At 37.7% G+C, this 23,911-nt stretch overlaps 1 protein-coding gene and 1 long non-coding RNA gene across 2 annotated transcripts in view; both read right to left on the bottom strand.

The window, feature by feature from the left end:
• Positions 1-14,013, bottom strand: part of LOC125240230 — a 63,256-nt gene extending 49,243 nt beyond the window's left edge. The window contains 2 exon segments of the mRNA XM_048148056.1: positions 2,750-2,866; positions 13,628-14,013. Coding sequence (XP_048004013.1) covers positions 2,750-2,866; positions 13,628-13,777 — 267 coding nt within the window. The 5' untranslated portion in view covers positions 13,778-14,013.
• Positions 14,014-14,717: 704 nt separating this feature from the next.
• Positions 14,718-21,316, bottom strand: LOC125240313. The gene is made up of 2 exons (XR_007178602.1): positions 20,503-21,316; positions 14,718-17,355 (listed from the first exon to the last, which is right to left on the bottom strand). It is a non-coding gene; the product is annotated as an uncharacterized LOC125240313 (long non-coding RNA).
• Between the last annotated feature and the right edge of the window lie 2,595 nt (positions 21,317-23,911).

Raw genomic sequence — 23,911 nt, 5'->3', positions numbered from 1 at the left:
CTGACAACAAATCTGACGTTCGAAGAGATGACGACGGTACTTCACGAGATCGAAGCCTGTCTAAATTCACGTCCTCTATGCCCGATCGATAACTCAGATCCTGAAAACGCGGAAATTCTCACTCCAGGACATTTTTTAATAGGTGAAGCCCCTAATGTTGTTCCAGCAGCAGATTATAAAGAATGCAAAATACATACCCTGTCACGCTGGCAACTCACGCAGAAACTGTTGGCAGATTTTTGGCGTCGATGGCAAGATGAGTACTTATCCAGACTGCAACAAAGACCTAAATGGCTGAAAAAAGAGAATGACTTTAAAAAAGGAGATATAGTACTTATTAAAACTGATAACTTACCTCCAGGCAAATGGTCACTGGGCCGCATTATGGAGAAACACCCTGCTGAAGATGGTTTTACTAGAGTGTACAGTGTGAAATCTGGTAGTGCTATAGTGAAACGTTCTGTAACTAAATTATGTGCGTTGCCCGTTGATACTGATACATTGTAATGTCAATTTGATTCAATTTAAATTGTATTATTGCAAAGTTATGAAAAGGACATAAGAGTCCTTTTGGTGGGCGGTATGTTTTGTTGATTTTGAACCTTAGTGCATGCATATTGTAGAATACTCCTGCCTTCCCTTTCTATAATGTTTGTCCTCTCAGTCGCTTAATAAACTCGTACAAGTTCACACGCATATTTAATTTATTAAAATCCAAAAACCCAAAATTAGTTAAAGTGCACCTTATTACAATCACCACATTTGTTTTTAAGGCTTTGCGTATTCTGAATCAATATTTTGAATTCATGTGCGAAAGGAATTACGCGTGCCGCTGTTATTCGTTTCTGAGTAGGGTGGAGGAGTCAATGTATGAATGTAGGTATTGTTTCACTATTTATTGCTTTTTGAGTGTCGTCTGATTTGTTCCTTGTTATCTCGAGTTTTGAAGTATCCCTTTCAATATAGCTGTTATGTTCTGGGACGAATTCTTTTCCATTTTATTATTTTGCCTTATAATAGCGTAATGTCCTTCCCGGCGAGCTTTCACGAGTTCGGTTTTAAGGTGTCGTCTGTGATCCAGCTCCGTACTGTCCATAAACATAGAAACAGCAAATCCCGTATTCCTAAACAAATGGGAATTTTCAAGTATGTAATTTGTCATTCGCTTGCTTAGCAGTTCTATTTGTAGGGGGCGACGATATCCTTTTTTTCCTATCCGTGAAACTCCTTCAATGAAACCGTTTATATTTATGTTTAGCAAGTTGTAGAATACATCATCAAGTCGGTGGCATAACTCCGTCTCCGTTTCATATTTATGCTCATCCATTCCGAAAAAGACGATTTTTCTACTGTTTTTTTCATTGCTTATTTTTGGACATTGAATTTTCTCATTTAATTCAAGAAGTTCACGTTTTAATTCTAGATTTTCCTTCTGTATTTTCTCAATTATGGTAGTTGCATTATTTATCTCTGTTTTTAAGAACTCTTGTTGTGTATTTATGGTGTTTATTTTTGCTTCAACATCCTGTTTTAATGTATTTACGGTACTATTTATTGCCAATTGGAAGGTTTTTTTCATTTCTGCAAATATGGTCCTATTATTATTTTCCAGTTTGCTATCGAGTAATTTACTAATTTCTTCTAGAGTAATTTGCTGGCTGCTGCTAGGGGTCTGGACGGAGGGAATTCTATTTTCGGTTACATCAAGTTCAGAGTATTCTTCTTGATTCAGGAGCTCGTCTACTGACATTGTGGTATCATTTAGCTGCACTGTTGCTGGGGCTCGTATCGGGGCCCGTATAGGTGTACTGTCGTCTGTTTTCCTGCGCGTAATTCCTTGGTTGCATGTAGGACATCGCCAAGAGCCAATAAGCTCATGAGCGTGTTCTCTATAGTAGGCAGATGTCATATGGACGCACCTGTAGTGGTATGGTTCTTTGCAAGCTATGCATATTAGTACTTCTAATTGGCTTATTTGGTTGTGACAGCTGAGGCAATTCATTTTGACGAATAAATCTTTCGATTTCACGCTTTTGAACTTGGTTGATTGGTTTATTAGGCTTACGTCCCTTGCTCCTGTGTCAGTGTCCGCCTCGATCGTATGTCAGCGGCCGCAGCGAAGCGAACGGTAGCAGCGGCGTGTACCGGTTTCGTGTGACTCATCGACTTATCGCCGCGAATATTGCAGAAGACGTTACTTTTAAAATGTTTTTTCACATAACTTCAAATCTGTTAACTCTTTTTAAAAACTGTTTTTTTGCATTGTGTTCACTGGTTCACTGGCTTTAAAATAAGATATAATTTAGGTACGGCACTTGATTTTTTGTACTTAAATTAATTTAAAAGCAAAGGAGAGACGTATAACACGACTTTCTTGCGCTAGCGGCGGCGGACCGGAATTATATAATATTAAAGGAAAAAATGGAAAAATGTACGCTTCCGGCGGGACTTGAACCCGTATGCTCTGCAATCCGTGCAATGCTCTTAACCAATGGAGCTACGGAAGCCGCGCCGGACATCGCAAATCTTTCCATGCCTTTCCTTATGTACACACGTCTAGGGGTGACGTCTAGCGGCAGAGGATGCGGGTTCAAGTCCCGCCGGAAGCGTACATTTTTCCATTTTTTCCTTTAATATAAAAATCGGAATATTGTTTGTGGGTGCCGCAGTCTCTTAATAATTACTACTTGTGTATCGGTACAGCCTGGCCCGATGCAGGGTCACCCAGACCCAGTGCTGGGTCTCTTACCTGGTATAACCGGACTATGTGTGGGTGCCGCAGTCTCTTCATAATTGCTATTTCTCTGAAGGTCTTCTTCAGGTTGTCTTCGTCCAGTCGGCTTTTGTCTATTATTTTTATCGCGACCTGAAAATAATGAGGAAATTAGACATTTCGTTTTTGAGACCTTTATTAATCGAGAGTTTAATAAATAACTACATACTTGTTCCTGAGTCATGGATGTTATAGCACCCATAGTACAAGCTTTGCTTAGTTTGGGGCTAGATCGATGTGTGTAAGTCCCCCAATATTTGAGCATTTCTTTTTTTTTTTAATAAAATAAAAATAATTTCGCCACTTCTATGAAATGTGATATTTTTGAAAAAAATTGTGGTATTTCTACTCAGAATCACTAGCTTCTTCAATCCTAGTAGTTAAAAAAAATGTCCCATACGAGTTTTTCTTACTTTGTTACCATTTTCCATACATGTTGTGTGGGGTAACAAAAGAGGAAAGTAACAAAAAGGTATGGAAATTCTGGGACACTTTTTGTCTCCCTGTGAGATTGAAAGTACTCGTGATTCTCAGTACAATTGACCTAAAATTCCCTAAAAAAATCAAAACAAAAAAAATGGCAAAAAAAAGAAATGCTCATTTATTTATTAGTATTTTTAATTTTTTTGGAATTATTAAAGCAAACTATAGGTCTGGCTTTCTGTTGCTTATTTTTCTGTTATTTCCTGTATAATATGACTGCTTGTTTCTAAATAAAGAGAATAACCACAAAATTAAAATTTTGAAAAAACCCCCGACCGCGACATAGTAGACCGATTTTCATGAAACATGGCTAAGAACACTCCCGACAGTCCCGACTAACTCAGCTTTCAAAAAAATCGGTTCATCCGTTCGGGAGCTACGATGCCACAGACAGACAGACAGACAGACAGACAAACAGACAAACAGACAAACAGACAAACAGACAAACAGACAGACAGACAGACAGACAGACAGACAGACACGTCAAACTTATAACACCCCTTCGTTTTTGCGTCGGGGGTTAAAAAATAAATAAATATTGGAGGACACCTTACACAGATCAACCTAGCCCCGAACTAAGCAAATCTTGTACTATGAGTGCTAGGCGATAATTAATAGGATTAAGTAATCCATACTTAATATTATAAATTGGAAAGTGTGTGTGTCTGTTTGTTTGTCCATTTTACCGGCCGCTTACCATGAAGTGTTCTCGTAAACTAGAACTTTCCTTTGCTAATCCGCGAATAGATAACGTGCAAGTCAATCAGTGCTAACCTGTTATAATTACTTGCGTATTTTTTACATGCAATTAATTTTCCCACCCTCCCACCGCAAAAATAAAAATAAATACGCAAATAAATATAACAACCCACCACCAACAATACCAAACTCGACACGTGTTTCGCCTCTCTACGAGGCATCCTCAGGAGCTGATGTTGACGGTCCGAAGTCCCGCAACTGAATTAATTGCATGTAAAAAATACGCAAGTAATTATAACAGGTTAGCACTGATTGACTTGCACGTTATCTATTCGCGGATTAGCAAAGGAAAGTTCTAGTTTACGATTAACATGGGTTTCCGCAAAGTAACGCCTGATTCCATCGATTATATGTGTTCTGTCTGCTCGTTTGCCTCCTTATGGAATCCATATTATAGAAAAAGAAATTTTTCTTACACTTTGGTGAAGTGTAGCGATTATTAGGTCATGTCTGGCTCGCTAAGGTCTCCGTTTGACCTCGGGCCGGGTCAGGGCTTTACCGTGCCGAGGGGTGCATTTCGTTGCAGCCAAATAAAATATAACTTAACCAATACCGAGCTTATCATATACAGGAAGACTCATGTTATCAGATTTCCACCAGAGATGCGCTATGTGGATGGATATCCACCAATCAGCTTACACTGAGAGAAAATACAACCAGTTTTCATGTTCGTTCAACAAGTTTTTTGGTTAAAATAGCGCCTACGTGCTCTTTGGTTCAAACAAGCTACTTGTCATTTGAATCGGCAATATATTTGAATCAACAAGTCGATTTTATAAAAACAACCTGACACATATTGTTTTAAACATACGTTTGGCTGATTCAAACGGATAAACCGCAACAAGTCGAACTTGTTAAATTCACAATGCAAATTTCTCTCAGTGTACGAACCCGTTCCCACCAGCGTTAAGCTTAGCGGTTCGACTAAGCTGATTGGTAGATACCGAACACACTCAGCGCATCTCTGGTGGAATGGCACCCTGAAGGGGTTACCTCTATCCGTTTGTCAAAGAATATTTGGTCAGATAGTACTGTAGCGCTACCACGAATTGGACACGGATGTTTCGCTGGGCTGGGTAACTTGCCAACTAATATAAATCACTAGCTTTTGCCCGCGGCTTCGCTCGCGTTAAATTCCAAAATTGCAGAATGCTTCATACAAACTTCCACCCCCATTTTAGGGAAGTGGGGGGTTAGAAAGAGACAAAGTAGCCTATGTCACTCTCCATCCCTTCAACTATCTCCACTTAAATAATCACGTCATTTCGTAGCTCCGCTCCGTAGACGTTACGGACAAACAAACACTTCCCCATTTATAATATTACTAGCTTTTGCCCGCGGCTTCGCTCGCGTTAGAAAGAGACAAAAAGTAGTCTATGTCACTCTCCATCCCTTCAACTATCTCCACCTAAAAAATCACGTCAATTCGTCGCTCCGTTTTGCCGTGAAAGACGGACAAACAAACAGACACACACACTTTCCCATTTATAATATTAGTATGGATAGTAAGTATGGGTGTATTTAAAATCACATGGCATTTGTCGCACGGTCCGTACAGGCCTTAACACGAAAGCTCGACAAGGCCAGTTTGGGAGCTTCCGCGGCACAGACACACAGGTCAAGGCGAGCGGCGAGGCCGGCTGGAAGACATCCCTTCAAGGGTTAAGGCCGACTTTAATTTACACTGTTGCCCGGAGCGACGGCGTATAATCAAGGCAGTACGATAGCACTCTTTATTATAACTGTGATCAAAGTACCTATCAATATCAATATAATCACAAAATTTAAATTTTGTAAAAACCGCCGACATAGTCGACCGATTTCCATCAAACATGGCTAAGAAAAAAACACTCCCGACTAATACAGCTTTCAAACAAAAACAACACGAAATTTAAATCGGTTCATCCGTTGGAAAGCTACGATGCCACAGACAGACAGACACCAGGTCAAACGTATAACTAACATAACACCCCGTCGTTTTTGCGTCGGGGTGTTATGTAGAGAATTTTATGAAGAATATACTTCTCCCAGACATCGTGATGATAGCTTTCACGGTTTTCATGGAAATATTAAAAAACTGAAATCAGGGATACAAAAGTGGGGAAAAGAGGGGAAACATTGACACCTCGGCGTGTTTCTACTTCCATATTTTCTTATAAACCTATAAGCTATATACATGCCAAGTTTCATGCTTTCTGCCAGACCGGACTGTACATCTGGTTAAGAACTCGGACTAATATGCATTTTTTTGTAGCACCTACCATATTCGTGCATTAGCTTGTTGAAGTTCGATATAACTCAGTACTTAATGAAATAGTTAATACGTTTATCAGTGGTTTAATTTCTGAATTTGGTCAAAGTTTATCAAGCTACTGGTTTTTGCCCAACAGGAAATACCTTTTTACCAAGTTTCAAGCCTGTAGCTTGAAATAAAACTTATTCCCCAGAGGTACAAACTTCAGCCAGTCTCATTTTAACTCCCTTAAATGATACAAATATAAAAACTCTGAAATTAGTTTTATTCCATTTTAATATTACCTTTATAGTCTTTATACGAAGTTTCAACTTTCAAGCTCATATCCTCAAAATAAAAGTAGATCCTCATACCAACTTTGGACACCCATTTCACCCCCTTAGGGGATGAATTTTGAAAAATCCTTCCTTATTGCGCCCGTAGACCTTAAAAGTAACCTAAGTTCCAAATTTGGCTTTTCTAGCACCAGCGGTTTGGGCTGTGCCTTGATTTAAGTCAGTCAGTCACTCAGGACTTTGCCGTTTATATATATAGATAGATAACGTGAAAACTAAAAATAGTGCATGATATCAAAAAATATTATATGACCTTTTTTATTGGGAATTTCATGAGCAGTATTTATTTCATTGACAACCTTTTCTTAGGACGCTAGTGTGCGCAAAGCACCTTACCCTAAGGTACCAAACCGCATTTCTTTTTTTTTTGTTTCTGTTTGACCGAATCAATATGTTTGGGACTTCTTCCGGTCCTAGATTGACTTGTGGGTACCATCGGCAACACTGTTAGCTGTACATTTGTAGTCCTTATACAAGGACATAAAGTCTACCGATGGTTAGTTAAGAGTGTTGCTATGTGTACTAAACTGGGTACGCATCTTAGACAACATCCATGTCTCAGCAACAGGAACAAATATCTGTGCTGTGTCACACAAATTAATGCCCTATTACTAGGATACCAATTCAGAGAGCGCCGTTTTGCAGTCAGGGCCACTAACCACTAGGCCAGAGTAGTCATCGTGAGTTTTCAGTTGGTCTCGGTTGGATAAAATGGACATATTTTTCAGAAAACTGTACTAATATTTGTTCAATCATAACAGAGCACCTAAAAGTCCCAGCATTGAGTTGACTTGTATAGGAAACCCCTGAAAGTAAAGTTGGTAGTGAAACTCAGCAAACGTTTTTTTGTAGCAAAAGTTCTGAATGGCGAGTGTTTCGTTGGCGACAGTGGCAGTGAACGACCGCTGGAACCGCCTCGTTATACAAACGTACCCCGTTTTCCTTTCGGATGTTAATAATTTCATAACCAAAAAAACCGACATAGTGGACTGATTTTCATCAAAATGAAATCTAAATCGGTTCATCCGTTCGAAAGTTACGATGCCACAGATAGACACCGACAGACAGATAGGTACGTCACAAACTTAAACCACCCCGTCGTTTTAATTAATATTAATAACATTAATAATTTCACGGAAATTATAAACTGAAATAGATACCATACACTAAAGAAAAAGCGATCGAGCCCACTGGTGGCGAAACGGGAATTCACGGAAATTGTTTAACCAAAGCTTTAGCAAAGAATATGTCGTTTTTAGTCTGGTTTTAGTGTCACGCGGACCGAGCGCGTGGAACGATCCGCACTGGACTAATATTAGGGATTGCAGTACCGGTACTGTTTGAAAGAACCGGAATTTTCGGTACCGATGTAATATGGAACAGGGATTTCCCGGGATTTTCGGTACTTTCGGGACTGGTCTAATTACTTTGCTCTTAAAAATCGAAATAAGATATCATATATTAAAGAAAAAATGACGAGCACCACCAGTGGCGAAGGCCGGATTCGAACCGGCGTCTTTAGCAATCCGGGCTAACGCCATGAATGCCTAGGCCACCTCGCCACAGCGGAAGGCGTCGTAGGGGTTAACAAAAAATAAATATAAGGAACCACCAAAAATACAAAACTCGACTACCGACTAGCGGGGCTAGCTAGGGTACCTATCGTCGCGTGGCCACGGCTGTCAGGCTGCCACTGCCAGTCTGACACCCGCTAATAAATAGTGATAGGCGTGTGTTCTATGCCTATTTTTAAACTGTATGAATGATATAAACAGAATTAAATGTAATGTGTAGCAATGGCAACCTGTCACTGCAATGTCACAGTTTCGTTTTCTTTCAACCCCTTATTTGCCAAGAGTGGCACTGAAGCTTTAGTAGTTTCATGTGTTCTGCCTACCCCTTTATGGGATACAGGCGTGATTGTATGTATGTGTGTAGCAAAAAATGCCATTAAAAAGTATTTCACGAAAGTACCGGGATTTTCAACTTGATTTCCCGGTTCTTTGCTTGACTGAAAATCCCGGGAATTACCGGTATTTCCAGGGAGCGTTTTAGAGAGGCGCGGACGACAACATCAACCTCATACAGATCGGTCCCGCAGATCGCTCCGCGCGGACGGTCCGCGTGACACTAAAACCAGGCTAAGGCACTGGTCCCACCGCGAGCTAGTAAACTATGAGCTATCGGCTATAAAAACGAACAAAAGATAATCTCTCCCGCGCAAATAAAAGACACGGCGATACTGATAGCTCACCGCTGGCCGAGTAGCTATAAACATCGCCGTGTCTCTTTTATTTGCACGGGAGTGATTATCTTTTGTTCGTTTTTATAACCGATAGCTCATAGTTTACTAGCTCGCGGTGGGACCAGTGCCTAAGGGTTAATAATCCCACAACACAAGCCAAGCTTACGGTGGGACAAATCTATGTAAAATGGTCATATAATATTTATTTATTATTTATGATTGTTTAATTCTTGCGTCTCGGGCTAAGCTCTGAAGAAATGACTTCGAATAGCAGGATCCTTTTTAACCCCCGACGCAAAAACGACGGGGTGTTATAAGTTTGACGTGTCTGTCTGTCTGTTTGTCTGTGTGTGTGTCTGTCTGTGGCACCGTAGCTCCCGTACGAGTGAACCGATTTCGATTTAGTTTTTTTTGTTTGAAAGCTGAGTTAGTCGGGAGTGTTCTTAGCCATGTTTCATGAAAATCGGTCCACTATGTCGCGGTCGGGGGTTTTTTCAAAATTTTAATTTTTTATTGAGGTAATTGAGTTGCAGGCGTCCATAGGTTACGGTGACCGCTTTACATCAGGCGGACCGTATGCTTGTTTGCCACCGACGTAGTATTAAAAAAAAATGGAACCCTATAAATTAAAGGGCTGAAAGAGGCACAACAACATACAGACCAAAATCATTGGCGAGTGGCATCTTAAATTGGAAACATGTATCAGAATTCTGAATATATATAAGACATTTCTTACTTTACTGCATTATTATTATTAGGACTGCAGTAAACCGTGCAGATTGGAGAGCTTTGGTACACAAAATAGCGACTTCATTGTGGTCGCAACCCTCAGCCATGAGGAAGAGGAATTAAAAAAACTTTTTTTTTATTTACAAATGGGCTTACTCTTGGCCACAGACTAGCCAAAGGCGAAGACGTGGCCTACGATGGAGTGAGCTCGCCCAGAAGATGCCTGTTCACTATTGATTTGAATGTTGCCGGGTTATATGAGTTCGGAAATATGGCCGCCAACAAGGAATCCTAGGCGGTGCGCATAAGAAAAGAAGAAGCAAAGCGCTTCGTGCGAGTACTAAAACACCGTCTAATAAAAAAAAAATATTTCATGATACATATCGACGACAACAACGTACAAGGCGCAATCTGCGATTTTTTCTTGTAGCAGATAGCACCTTGTACGTTGGTGGGTAAGGTGCAATTTTCTGGAAAAAACAATTGCAGATTGTACCCTATACGTTGTTGTCGTCGATATCATGATTTGTCGGAAAGTCGGAATCCACCCTGTAATTATATTAATCAAATGCGGCTTTGAAGTGTGAGTTTTCCATGGCAATCTGAACTAATATTGCTTTTGAAAACATTTATATTGATACTGGCAGAGTGCACTGTTTATTTTCTTAGCGCCTGAGGCCAAGCTATTTATCATTACTACTAATATTATAAAGGTAAATGCTAAAATAAAACTGTATGCTTATCTGTCAACTCTACATGGTTGAACCGCTGAACCACACACACACACAATCACGCCTGTATCCCATAAAGGGGTAGGCAGAGCACATGAAACTACTCAAGTTTCAGTGCCACTCTTGGCAAATAAGGGGTTGAATGAAAACGAAATTGTGACATTGCAGTGACAGGTTGCCAGCCTCTCACCTATGCCATAATCTAAGTAATCTAACCCATATCCCACAGTCAACCTTTACGACACCCACGGGAAGAAAGGGGGTGGTGAAAATTTTAACCCGTCACCACATGGGACCGCTGTACCGCTGAACCACTTTAGATGAAATTTGGTATAGAGATTTTTTGATGCTTGAGCATGATGAGAAGGAAAGGCAGTCAAAATGGTGTGGAGGTAAGCATGTTAGCCACTATAGCCGGAGACCTGAGTTTGATTCCCGGCTTCACCAACAGTAGAAGTGGTGTAGTGATAGGGACGCCTGCCCGGAAACAGGCGGGCTGTCGACCGCACGGTGCTTTCATTCAGCCCAACTCTCCACCAGTGGACTTGATCACTTTTTCTTTGGTGTATGGTATCTACTTCCGTATATAAGGCGGGAGGAGTTTCATTTCTTCTTACCAGTTGTAATTCATTAGTTTCTAACCCCCGATGCAAAAACGATGGGGTGTTATAAGCTTGACGTGTCTGTCTGTCAGTCTGTGTGTGTGTGTGCCTGTCTGTGGCATCATAGCTCCCGAACGGATGAACCGATTTAGATTTAGTTTTTTTTGTCTGAAAGCTGAGTTAGTCTTGAGTGTTCTTAGCCATGTTTCATGAAAATCGGTCTACTATGTCGCGGACGGGGGTTTTTCAAAATTTTAATTTTGTGGTTAGTTTATATAGACCTTGAGACAAATGGAAGGAGTTAGGGGAGGCCTTTGCCTACAAAAGGCATACAGACAAAAACTAGGAAATATAATATATTATGAATGTCAACAACAAAATGAAATGTAACAAAACGTCTGAAATAAAGGCTATTTTATTTTATTTATTTTATATTTATATAGACCTTGATTCCCATCAACTTGCTAGATTTGAGTGAGTTGTTGTCGAAATTTTTCACACAACAAGTTTTTGGTGTTGTTGTGAAACAGGCAGTGGCTTGTTAAACATAAATAATAGTTATAATAAAAACATAAAAGAGGTTTATGTATACTTCGTTTCTTTTAAGATTAGAATTATCTGTCAAACGGGTAAACAAAGAAGCAGTGGTCGTAGACCTTCCTTCTTCGATTTCGGCCGATACCACTGATTTCTTGGAACTTATAACGTATAATGACTGAACTATGTACATAAGTTCCAAGAAATCAGTGGTATCGGCCGAAATCGAAGAAGGAAGGTCTGCGACCACTGCTTCTTTGTTTACCCGTTTGACAGATAATTCTAATCTTAAAAGAAACAAAGTATAGGTATACCCACAACACCCACACACATGCTTATGAACACAAAATTCCCTAATATTTTTCCAAATTTCATCTGTAATTAATCCTTGGGACTTTAAAAGAGTGCTATGAGGTGACTGTACAGAATATAGTATGGATTTTTAAATATCTTACCATAATGATTATAAAGTACAGTCAGTCAAAAATGCCACTATGATACATATCGTTTAAACAGTGTGATGAGCACATATTATATTTGTTCCTGATGTTACACATATGTATGCACATATTATGTTTGTTCTGGATGTTTTCTATGTAATATATATAAGTATTAATATATTGTGTATATCATTGTCTGACTACCCACAACACAAGCCTTCTTGAGCTTAGCATGGTACTAAGACTGTGCAACAATGCCCTATAATGTTTATTTTATTGATATTTCACATATAGAACAGTAAAGAAAATAAGTTTTTTTGCAAAAATGTCATTTTTGGCACAAGCTTTTATTGCCGACTGTACCTCTCTTCCAACAGTCATTTACTGCTCTCCGAGGCGTTTTTAAAAACCCCTTCTATGGGGATACGACATTTCCTAAAAGAGTGCCTGTGACCACCCAGCTCCATGATACCATAATATTGCATTGTTACATGATTTACATGTGTGCAAAATTTGAGCTCAATCGGAAACCGGGAAGTGGGTCAAATTTTATTTATCTTCTACGTTTTGACCCAAACTAACATACTAACAAGGCAAGTCGAATAAAAGCTTGTAAAAAATGTAAAAAACTACAGCAGATTTTGCACAGATAATCCCAGAACTAGTTCTGCGACTTGCAGACATGGATAATTGACGTAGACAGCACACTCGGACACTTAGCTGACAAGCACACCGAGATGTGGCAACCATGATAACTTGCAGAGCTTTGATAGACCCCCGCCTGTTTGACAAGTATGGGGAAGTGCTCCTACTTGTATGTTTAACAATACTTACATAAAGGCTGATACAGACTACAACTCACAAAAGTGGCAATATAATGGACAAACTTCCTTTACTGCACAATATTATATAATGCAGTACTGTACACATTGTTTGATATTGCATTTATGGGCTCACAATATATAAAGATAAACTTTTGATACTGTAAAATATTTTGTAATACCAAAATCACCTACACTTTCAATAAACACAACAGACAAATTTTAAACCAATTAATAACTAAATTCTCCAGTCTCACTATTATCTACTTCGTGGCACAATATACACATAGTGTTAATTAATAAGGAAAACATTCAAGTAAATTAAATCTCAGCAATGATCATTTGCAGGTTATGTTCTTTGACATACCAACAACAATCTTTTGAGAAAAAAAATAACAAGGAGTTTTGTTATTCTGATTTTTTCTTTATCAACCATAGATAAATGTAAAAGTGGTACACAATACTCGCATACTCAGTACAATAATTGACTTAGGACATTGAAGTAGTCAATTGACAATAATTGAGATCGTTTGCGAGGTCAAATAAGAAAAAACTGAGTGAATTTCCCACACTTTTTTTGAAGATACACTTTTACAGATTAGAAATGGCACTATTTCATTTAACAACCATGTCAAAAAGATGCTGCGGAGCAAAATAAAAAAGTAAACAAGGACCTAGCAAAACGAGTTGCGTAGTTTTTTTTAGCAACAAAAACCACGGTCCGATGTATAAAAGACAGTGTTTTGGATGGAAACCTGTTCCGATTGTCAAACCTGGCGAAGTTTTCTTGATGGAAAAAACCGAGCTCACGACACTTTACACTAAACTTCACATCGCACAAATATGTAGCAACAGCAGCTGAAACAGCGTAATAACACTAATTTAAACACTAAAAGAGCACTCGGAGACGATACGCACCTTACATTTCGTTATTACATGTGTAGCTAGTTTGACCACCGCGAAATTCCCCGTTCCTATTGTCTTTTCTAGATTGTAATTACCGACTCGGACTAGTTGATCTATCGGGAAATGCTTTGATTTGGCCATTGGTTCAAAATTGTTGGCCATTTTCGTGGAAAATTAAGAAAATCGCTCGGTGTCGCGACGTACCGAGCGATTCTTTAGCTACTGTCGTTTAGTTCAGCACTTCTACCACCGCGGCAGCACTGCCGCTCACGTCACCCGCCGAGGGAAGCTCAAGTGCGTAACAACACATTTCATTAATAAACACATTAATTTATTGTACAAACTTTACTGTATGCCACATTATCACTACTTTTTGACATTTTCACATCAGAAACACTTCTCCGCAGCATCAACGTCGTTAACTTTATTGAACACTAAACCCTTATCAGCTTGTTTGTTATCATTTCAATGGGTTGTACTTGAACGTCACTCAATTACGAAAAAAATAACTCGATTCACAACATTTACGCGCTACAGTGATCTCTTTCACACCCATTCATTTTTCATACGTTAGAAGGAGCAAGACGTTTGATGCCCAGTATGTGACGTCATGCGTCTCTGCTTACGTCATACGCGCCAATTTTCAAATGGTCGTACGTCAAAGAGAATATCGATTTTTAGGATGAACTGCACATTTTTTAAAGTTCAAAGCTCACGAGTTTTTTCTTTCGTTAAAATATTTGCATGTATTTTTTTAACCGACTTCAAAAAAGGAGGAGGTTCTCAATTCGACTGAATGTTTTTTTTTTAATTATTTTTTTTATTTTTTTTTTTGTATGTATGTTACTCGATATCTCCGAGAATCGTGGACCGATTTTCAAAATTTTTTTTTTGACCGAACGGGTATAACCCCGAGATGGTTCCATTGGCACCAAGTCGGGGTCTGATGATGGGATCTTGGAGAAATCGAGTGTGAGCCAAGCCAAGGCTCAAGAGCTCAGTCACAGGGTTCCATCATTTAATCTATTGCTTCCAGTTTCATGTGAGGGCATGTCCGTGGCCCTCGAGCTCCGGTATGGGGGTTTATCATTTAAACCACTGCTTCCAGCTACATTTGCTTTATTACATTGATTGCTTCAATTACAGTGTCAAATAATAATCAGGAATATAACATTAATCAAATCATTAATCATCTACTATCAGTAGTTACAATCCGTACAAAAACTCTTATAACCTAAAAAGTGAAGTGCCGCCAAATCTGACGTTTACTGTTGACATTCGTTAAGCCCATGCACAGATGAGCTACGATCAGTATAAGGCTATATATACAGAATGTTATTCATTGTGATGCTTACAGCTTCGGCCGTCCTTATTATAAAGTGAGCCCTCTCACTAAACATATTCACCTCAATAACAATGGTAACAAACGTACGGGTACCTATCTACGCTTAATGTCTACATTCATTACTACAGTATCAATCCACAGACATTCATTACTACAGTATCCTTCTCCTAAACCTTATTAAATAATCAGTATAACACATATACAAAATCTTAAATTCTTTCGTAACCTTATTACAGTTATTAAATATACAAGAGCTATCAGTTTAACACATATAAAATCATCAGCCTTTTAATCTCATAAAATCACAAATCAAGATCACTTTTAATCTGCAGTTACCTATCTTTCATTAATATATTAAGGAACTTAAATCATGCTCTTCTAGACAGTTTATGAGTAAGTAAAAATCAACATCAATACAGCCTGTCCTAATGCCTGCTCTAAACCTATGCATAACTTTTTTTTGTAATATTCAACATATTATAAACACTTGCATTACCTACATCAAGTAGCTGTAACAGCTTGCATTTCGTTGAAGTTTTCCAATCTAGCAACTAATTTACAATCATAGACTGCTCCAAGCAATTAATACAAGTAGGTATAAACGACCATTAACAACTGCAGCCTGTCTTCAAGGCCTACTCAACATTCTGGCAAATTAGATCATTATATTCAATGCGTGTCTTGATCAATCGCAACCCTCGGTCTTTCACAGCTTTCAGGAACTGTTCTTATCACATTAACAAAGTATATATATAAATAATAATCTCAGTCCGCTTTCAAAGGTCAGTTCTAAACATATTAACGAATTATGTATCATTAACAATGCCATAGGCAGTTTGAATTTTGTACATAATATAAAGTGATTAACACTCAGTTTTTCCACAAATGTTCTAATCATATGAACAAAGTATTATCATTAACTATTTCAGTCTGTTTACAATACCTGTTTTATAACCAGTATGATTATCCATTTTATCAAAGTATATAAAACATCATTATCAATCTCTGCCCACTAGGCTTGTTATTTAAGTATTGACTAAGTATAATATATCATTAATAGTCACATTCAGCTTACAAAGTCAATTCTAATCATATTATCGAGGTTTTTATATTATATCATTAACTATCTCAGTCTGCCTTCAAGGCCGGTTCCAAAGTATAACATATTAGCAAAAGTATATTTTCTAATTAACATCACAGTCTGCCTGCTAGACTAGGCCTGCTCTTATCATATTAATAAAGTATATTATATCACTAATAATCAGTCTGCTTACAAGCCTGTTCTAATTATATTAACAAAGTATATATCATTAACAGTCAACCTAAAGGCCTGTTCTGAACATATTAATAAGAGATATTATACCATAAACATCCGCAGTCTGCCTTTAAGGCCTGCTCTTTTCATCAACAAAATATAATTTGTTATGGCCCGTTCTTGACTAATCAAGGCGGTCTGCCAATCAATCAATTAAATTATGGCCTGCTCTAGACTGGTGTGGCCTAGACAGTCTGCCATATCGGCCTGCTCTAGAATGTCAAGATGGTATTATAGCCTGTTCTAGACAGTCTGCCTTCACGGCCTGCTCTAGAATGTCAGGCTACTACCCAAACCTGTTCCAGACAGTCTGCTCCTTCATTCAACCTAATCAATCAATATAATTTTATAATTTGGTATGGCCTGCTCTAGACTGGTGTGGTCTAGACAGTCTGCCATAACGGCCTGCTCTAGAATGCCAAACTGGTATCATAGCCTGTTCTAGACAGTCTGCCTTCACGGCCTGCTCTAGAATGTTAGGCCCAACCCAGTCAGGACCTGTTCCAGACAGTCTGCTCCTTCATTCATCATAATCAATCAATCAAAAGGTATTAACCTTTTCAATCTTATATGTTTGTTATGGTAAATAATATCATCATCAACAATCAGGGCCTGCCCCAGACAGTCTGCCTTTAAGGCCTGTTCTGAGCAGTTTTCCAACATAAATTTACCTATCAATATTTTGTTTAAAATTTGATTCACGCAACAAGCTTACATTACAAGAATCTTCGAATCGACATAAGTTACAATCTATACATAGCTTTGTTTGTTTTACCTACTATCATGGCCTGGTCTAGACTACACACTGCCATAACTCGGCACTCAATTAAGATTTTACAATATGTATATAAAGACTAGTATAGTCGTGCCAGCTATTAATCTTATAACATTGAATCTCGACACTCTCAATCAATACACATATAGAGAGATTCGCTTCCTTATCGTGTAAGTACACGGCACTGCAGTACGGCGACTCTGCGACCCTGATCACCAGCAGCTTAGCACTCGGTCCGCTGGCAGTGGCTCCACCATCTATCAGATTTAACCTTCTTTACATCAGTGTGCTCTTGCAGCGAGGCTCTTCCAAATAATCAATTTCATCCGATCAGCCATATTACCAGCGTTGGAACATAAAACAAATAGAAACACATTATACTATTGTCAGTACCTAATTCTCGTTCTAGCCACAGACATTAAAAATTCGATCAGACACAGTCGATCATCATCATTATAATTCGTCTAGGTATAAGATTATTACCATCATTATAATCCATCATCGATTTTATCTGGTTATTAACCCTGTTATATACATCGAAACAAACTTTCAGTCAACATAGAAAAGCATAGAAAAATCACCCTCAAGAGACCTGCTACTTATTGAGTATAGTACCTTAAAACCTAAAATTATCAGTATTGAAATTGAATCAGTAATCAGACGTCATGGACATCAGTCTCAGTAGATACTCTCAGTATTTTAATCAAAGATTCATATCATTAATTTAATACAATGACATTCATACTAATTTCATTTATCAACCTTGAATATATTTAGAAAATTAAGTATTATATTCACAATTTCCGTTACTTTTAACGCCTTAATTGCCAAATTGGCTTCGTAATTGCAGTTTCACGTGCTCTGCCTACCCCATTTTGAAATACAAACATGGCGTTATGTAAGTTTATCAGTAAATATTAATTAAATGCAACATCCCTGGGAATATTTTGGGTAGCTATTGAAATCTTGTAGCTATTAGTAACCTTTAATGAAACAAAACTTCTTAGGTACCTATACAAATATTCAATGAACTTTCCTACGTATTACATTCTCTCTCTCTTGCAGTTTTATAACGTTAATTGTTTATTAACCCGCAGATTCATAATGGCAATAATCAACTACTTATTGGAATCGGAAATTTCAGAAACATCTCTTCAACCTCTGGCTCTGCAGCGACTCACGAGGGCGCAACAAACAACATTATTCAGACAAAATCAAAATGAACCTCTGAAGTCTTTGGCCGGAGCCGAAAACGCTATTTGCATACCAGCCATATTATTTAGAATAAGTTCAGTTACTTATATCTTATTCATTTCTTCTTTTTGTTACATTGGTACAGCCGTCGAGCTCTATTTGGATGTAAACAGCACTCTTCTAAATAAAATGTAACCTTCAATTTTGTATTCGTTGGTTACCTTAATACGATTAAATTTACCTACTTATTTCTGGTCATCACTGAGTCTCCATCATACAATAATTAATTACACCAAATATTATGATCAAAAGTTGATTTCATGATGCTTTATGAAAAATTAAACCAACTCCAAATTCCTCCCTTTCTGGCTTATTTCGCAAGGTTTCTTTATATTAAAATGTCATTTACCGTTAACCACATAAGTACATTTAAGTCACTCTGGAAACTCTAGATTTTACCTTTTTTTGTATCATTGGACTAGGTACTAAGCCACCAAAGACAATGTACGGCATATCGACACCACACAATAAAATCACTGCAACAATCATCTGCTAAGATGCTGTGGCCAATGATGTATCAATACAACAGGAATCCGAACAAATAAATGTATTAATACCAAAACTTGGTAGTACCTAAACAATTTGAAGTAGATACTTCTATTTACCATTGTTACTTTTTTTTTAAAGTCCATTTTCAATGATAATTGAATAAAAAAAAGTTCTGCAAACAAGCATGGTTTTTTTGATATTTAATTTAAATTACTTATATAACTTGATATTTTTTTAAATTTTAATAAGTAGGTACCTACAGGTCACCTGCTTTTACCTTTACTAAGCACTGTATACCTTGAACTGGCTTGTAATTTTTACCTTTACTAGGCACTTGCAATTTTAAATATAGTTACCTAAAAGTTACGACCTGGTAGTTGTGTTTACTTAAAATACATCAATAATTACTCTGTCTATTAACCTGAATCTACCATACTATAAATTATTTGTGTTCTTTTCTAGAATAATTCCATAGAATTACTGACTCTCTAACATGTTGGTAGTGGGGAAAAGTAATGTGCATACTCAATCCCTTAAAACAAAAACTAAAAAAAGAACCGGGTTATCACTAAACCTTTTATACTTACATACATATTTGATCATCAACATAGATAAATATCACATGGTAATATTCAAAGGCATACTTTCGTGATGTACATTGTACAGTACCAAAATTCGAAATGGAATCAGAGGCCAATTGTCCTGGATGAAAATGATGATGCTTTAAAATTGTAACCTTTGTTTTTGGAGTAACCTTTTAGAAATTTAGTGTTAAAAGATAGTGACACCATGAAATGGTTGTGTGTCTCTTTTACACTCATGTACTGTTTATATCATTAGTAACATTACTTAACTACCTTTGTATGTAACCCCGTGATTAATCATGCCAGTTATCCATATCAGTCGGTCACAAAAATCATTAGTGAATCAATGAAGAATTTGAAGTAATTAATAATATCCATAATTGAGGAGTAATCAATTCAGGAAAACCCATTATATCTTTATATTGCATAAATATTACTCATACTTTCACAAAATTCAGGCTTGATAGTATAAGCGGACCTTTGATTAGCTTACTACACAATAGGTAATAGTCTGGAATAGAGATCTGATTCACTCTACCAGTTTTAATATGTCACTACCAGTACCGCTACACATTTGGAATTCTTATCATCTGTGATTTTATTTATTCACTTTTTACTTGCCTACTCTCCTTAAATTATTAAATAAAGCATTCAACATCAACTATGTACATTGTAGTATTCATTTGCCTAGATCTCAAAATATTTATAAATAAATATTGCGCTACGGAATCAAAACTAATTTCTTTGTACCTTATACCTCAAATAACTGATACATATATTTTATATATAATTATGTACATGAACTATCTATTGAGCTATGTATTCTGATTTATGAACCACAGTTTATATATTCTATGACCTGTGTGCCGCTTGGTAAAAATCTCTTTATATTGAAACCCGACATAGCCTGCTAACAATTTAATTTAGCATGCTACTGCTTGAAGCTCTTTTCTCATTTTTCATAATAGCTAAAACTTTGGATTGTTAATCTATATCATTATCTTTGTTATATTTCATCATACATATATATAGGTACTATATAACCAATGTGTCTGAACTAAAAAAAAAAACTTTTCAGTACTTTTCAGTAAACCATCCAAAAGAATAAATATACATTCAACTTACATGTGTTAATCAGTTTTCTCTGAGTACCTGCACTGCACCAGAATACTGTGTATTCTGTCCAATGCCATTCTTACCATCTAGCATTTCATATCCTTATCAACATGTTCAAGGCTTGTGCTGATGACATAGTTAGTTTCACCAAAGAGCTAATGCTTCAACCCTTAAGTTACCTCTCATCATACATCAACTGTTTGATTCCTTGAGTTGTTCCTTTGTGTATGGCAGCTTCTCATCTCACAGCCCAAAAACAAACAATACAAAAGAAATGGTTAATAATTTGATCAACTGAAAACAAAGTTATGCCAAACAAAAACCTTTTGGTTTTAAGTAAACAAAACGATCTGTCTTTTGCTCCTCTTATCGAACAAGTTAATGAAATCTTGTATCATTTATACACATATTTTCTGTAGTTTCTATTATCAAACCAACTTTTAGAAGGCCAAGTGACGTTTACGCACCTTGTGGACATTAGATCCTTTATCCAACTTCTGAGATGTGAGCCAAGCCAAGGCTCAAGAGCTCAGTCACAGGGTTCCATCATTTAATCTATTGCTTCCAGTTTCATGTGAGGGCATGTCCGTGGCCCTCGAGCTCCGGTATGGGGGTTTATCATTTAAACCACTGCTTCCAGCTACATTTGCTTTATTACATTGATTGCTTCAATTACAGTGTCAAATAATAATCAGGAATATAACATTAATCAAATCATTAATCATCTACTATCAGTAGTTACAATCCGTACAAAAACTCTTATAACCTAAAAAGTGAAGTGCCGCCAAATCTGACGTTTACTGTTGACATTCGTTAAGCCCATGCACAGATGAGCTACGATCAGTATAAGGCTATATATACAGAATGTTATTCATTGTGATGCTTACACGAGGGAACTCTTCAAATGTTATAGGCACATGTAATGTTCTTAGTGTATTTTTCAAAGGTACACCAGTATTTACGTCTGATGGTAATAATTTTATGTGGCTGAGCTGATGATGGAAGGTCAACTCCTCAACGGTTAGGAGTTAAAGGATAATTCTTTCACTACTGTACATATATTCGGACTGATACATATAATATCACTAGGAACCACTAAAAATCAACAAATAAATTAACTTTTTAACAAAAAATAAAACCGTCTTCAAAAAAAGCGTGTTACGAAACATGAAGAAACTAAAAACTTTTTAACAAAAAATAAAACCGCCTTCAAAAATAAGCGCGTTACAAAACACGGAGAAACTAAAAAGCAAAAAATAATAAACCTTTGAATTCAGATTTCTTGTCGTATTGCAATAATCTAAACATCCAAATTATAAACAAATCAATTATTTTTGCAGTCGGTACCAGACCTGTTCGTCGCCTTGCTATTGCCTGTTTGCCCCACCCAACCATACGCAGGCTGGCACCGACTCCAAAAATAATTGATTTGTTTATAATTTGGATGTTTAGATTATTGCAATACGACAAGAAATCTGAATTCAAAGGTTTATTATTTTTTGCTTTTTAGTTTCTCCGTGTTTTGTAACGCGCTTATTTTTGAAGGCGGTTTTATTTTTGACGTGATAACGTCTAATAACTCGTTACTACGGGCAGCATGCACGAAAAAGATGACGTCATTGTCCCGTTTCGCAATATAGCTTTAGCGCCATCTATTGGCGCGCGTTGGAACTAAGCGGCTGATCGATGCGCTCGGTATGGTTATAGCGTGTGGCCTGAGTAAAGCACCACAGCTGGGACAGATGGCGCGCCCGTGTGTTGTTCTCGTTAAGCTGAGTTTAGACCAGCAAGTTATTGCTGCAAGTTTTGAGACGCAACTATAGGTAAGAGTGAGTGGCAAATATCTGCATCTCTTTCTAGCATATACTTCTGTCTCAAAACTTGCAGCAATAACTTGCATGTCTAAACTCAGCTTTACAAAATTAATTATTTTAATTTATACGACTTTTTACAGAACATATCCCGTCTGAACTCATCATAGATTTAGAATTATTAAACTAGATTGTGTAGTTAGGTCAAAAAGTGTGTCCACATGAGAGGTCATTGTTTGGGCTGGTGTCCCTCTCGCACTTACTGACAATGTAAACATTATTCAGTGAACGTCGTTTTTAATTATACAAATCTTTGATTTATTGGCATCAAAATAATTACATTGTAATTTTTAACTTCTGATTAGCAGAAACGTCTGCAATCGATGCCACTAGGCTTAGAATAAATTTAAAAGTGGAAAATGTCTGCCTTGGGTGAGACTCACGGCCTCTGGATCGATACTCCAGCGCTCTGCCAACTGAGCCACCAAGACTTCAACCAAGCCAGCGAAATTTTCCACTACTAAGGTCAATGGGACCCGTAGCGACATCTACCGTAAGAGTGTTAAACTTCTTAAACGGCAACCGGAGTTCCAAGTCATATTGGAAATTCACCAGTTACGATGCGCTAACCATGCTAAATTTTTAACTTCTGATTAGCAGAAACGTCTGCAATCGATGCCACTAGGCTTAGAATAAATTTAAAAGTGGAAAATGTCTGCCTTGGGTGAGACTTGAACTCACGGCCTCTGGATCGATACTCCAGCGCTCTGCCAACTGAGCCACCAAGACTTCAACCAAGCCAGCGAAATTTTCCACTACTAAGGTCAATGGGACCCGTAGCGACATCTACCGTAAGAGTGTTAAACTTCCCGTACCGTAAGAAGTTTAACACTTAACACAAGTCTCACCCAAGGCAGACATTTTCCACTTTTAAATTTATTCTAAGCCTAGTGGCATCGATTGCAGACGTTTCTGCTAATCAGAAGTTAAAAATTTAGCATGGTTAGCGCATCGTAACTGGTGAATTTCCAATATGACTTGGAACTCCGGTTGCCGTTTAAGAAGTTTAACACTCTTACGGTAGATGTCGCTACGGGTCCCATTGACCTTAGTAGTGGAAAATTTCGCTGGCTTGGTTGAAGTCTTGGTGGCTCAGTTGGCAGAGCGCTGGAGTATCGATCCAGAGGCCGTGAGTCTCACCCAAGGCAGACATTTTCCACTTTTAAATTTATTCTAAGCCTAGTGGCATCGATTGCAGACGTTTCTGCTAATCAGAAGTTAAAAATTTAGCATGGTTAGCGCATCGTAACTGGTGAATTTCCAATATGACTTGGAACTCCGGTTGCCGTTTAAGAAGTTTAACACTCTTACGGTAGATGTCGCTACGGGTCCCATTGACCTTAGTAGTGGAAAATTTCGCTAGCTTGGTTGAAGTCTTGGTGGCTCAGTTGGCAGAGCGCTGGAGTATCGATCCAGAGGCCGTGAGTTCAAGTCTCACCCAAGGCAGACATTTTCCACTTTTAAATTTACATTGTAATTATTTTCCAATTCTTTGAAATGTATCGAAACCCTAGTTTGAATATAACACTAAAATAATATAAGAAGTT

The sequence above is a fragment of the Leguminivora glycinivorella genome, chromosome 27 (genome assembly GCF_023078275.1).
Source record: "Leguminivora glycinivorella isolate SPB_JAAS2020 chromosome 27, LegGlyc_1.1, whole genome shotgun sequence".
Classification (NCBI taxonomy): domain Eukaryota; kingdom Metazoa; phylum Arthropoda; class Insecta; order Lepidoptera; family Tortricidae; genus Leguminivora; species Leguminivora glycinivorella.
This window is presented reverse-complemented; position numbering and strand designations above follow the sequence as displayed.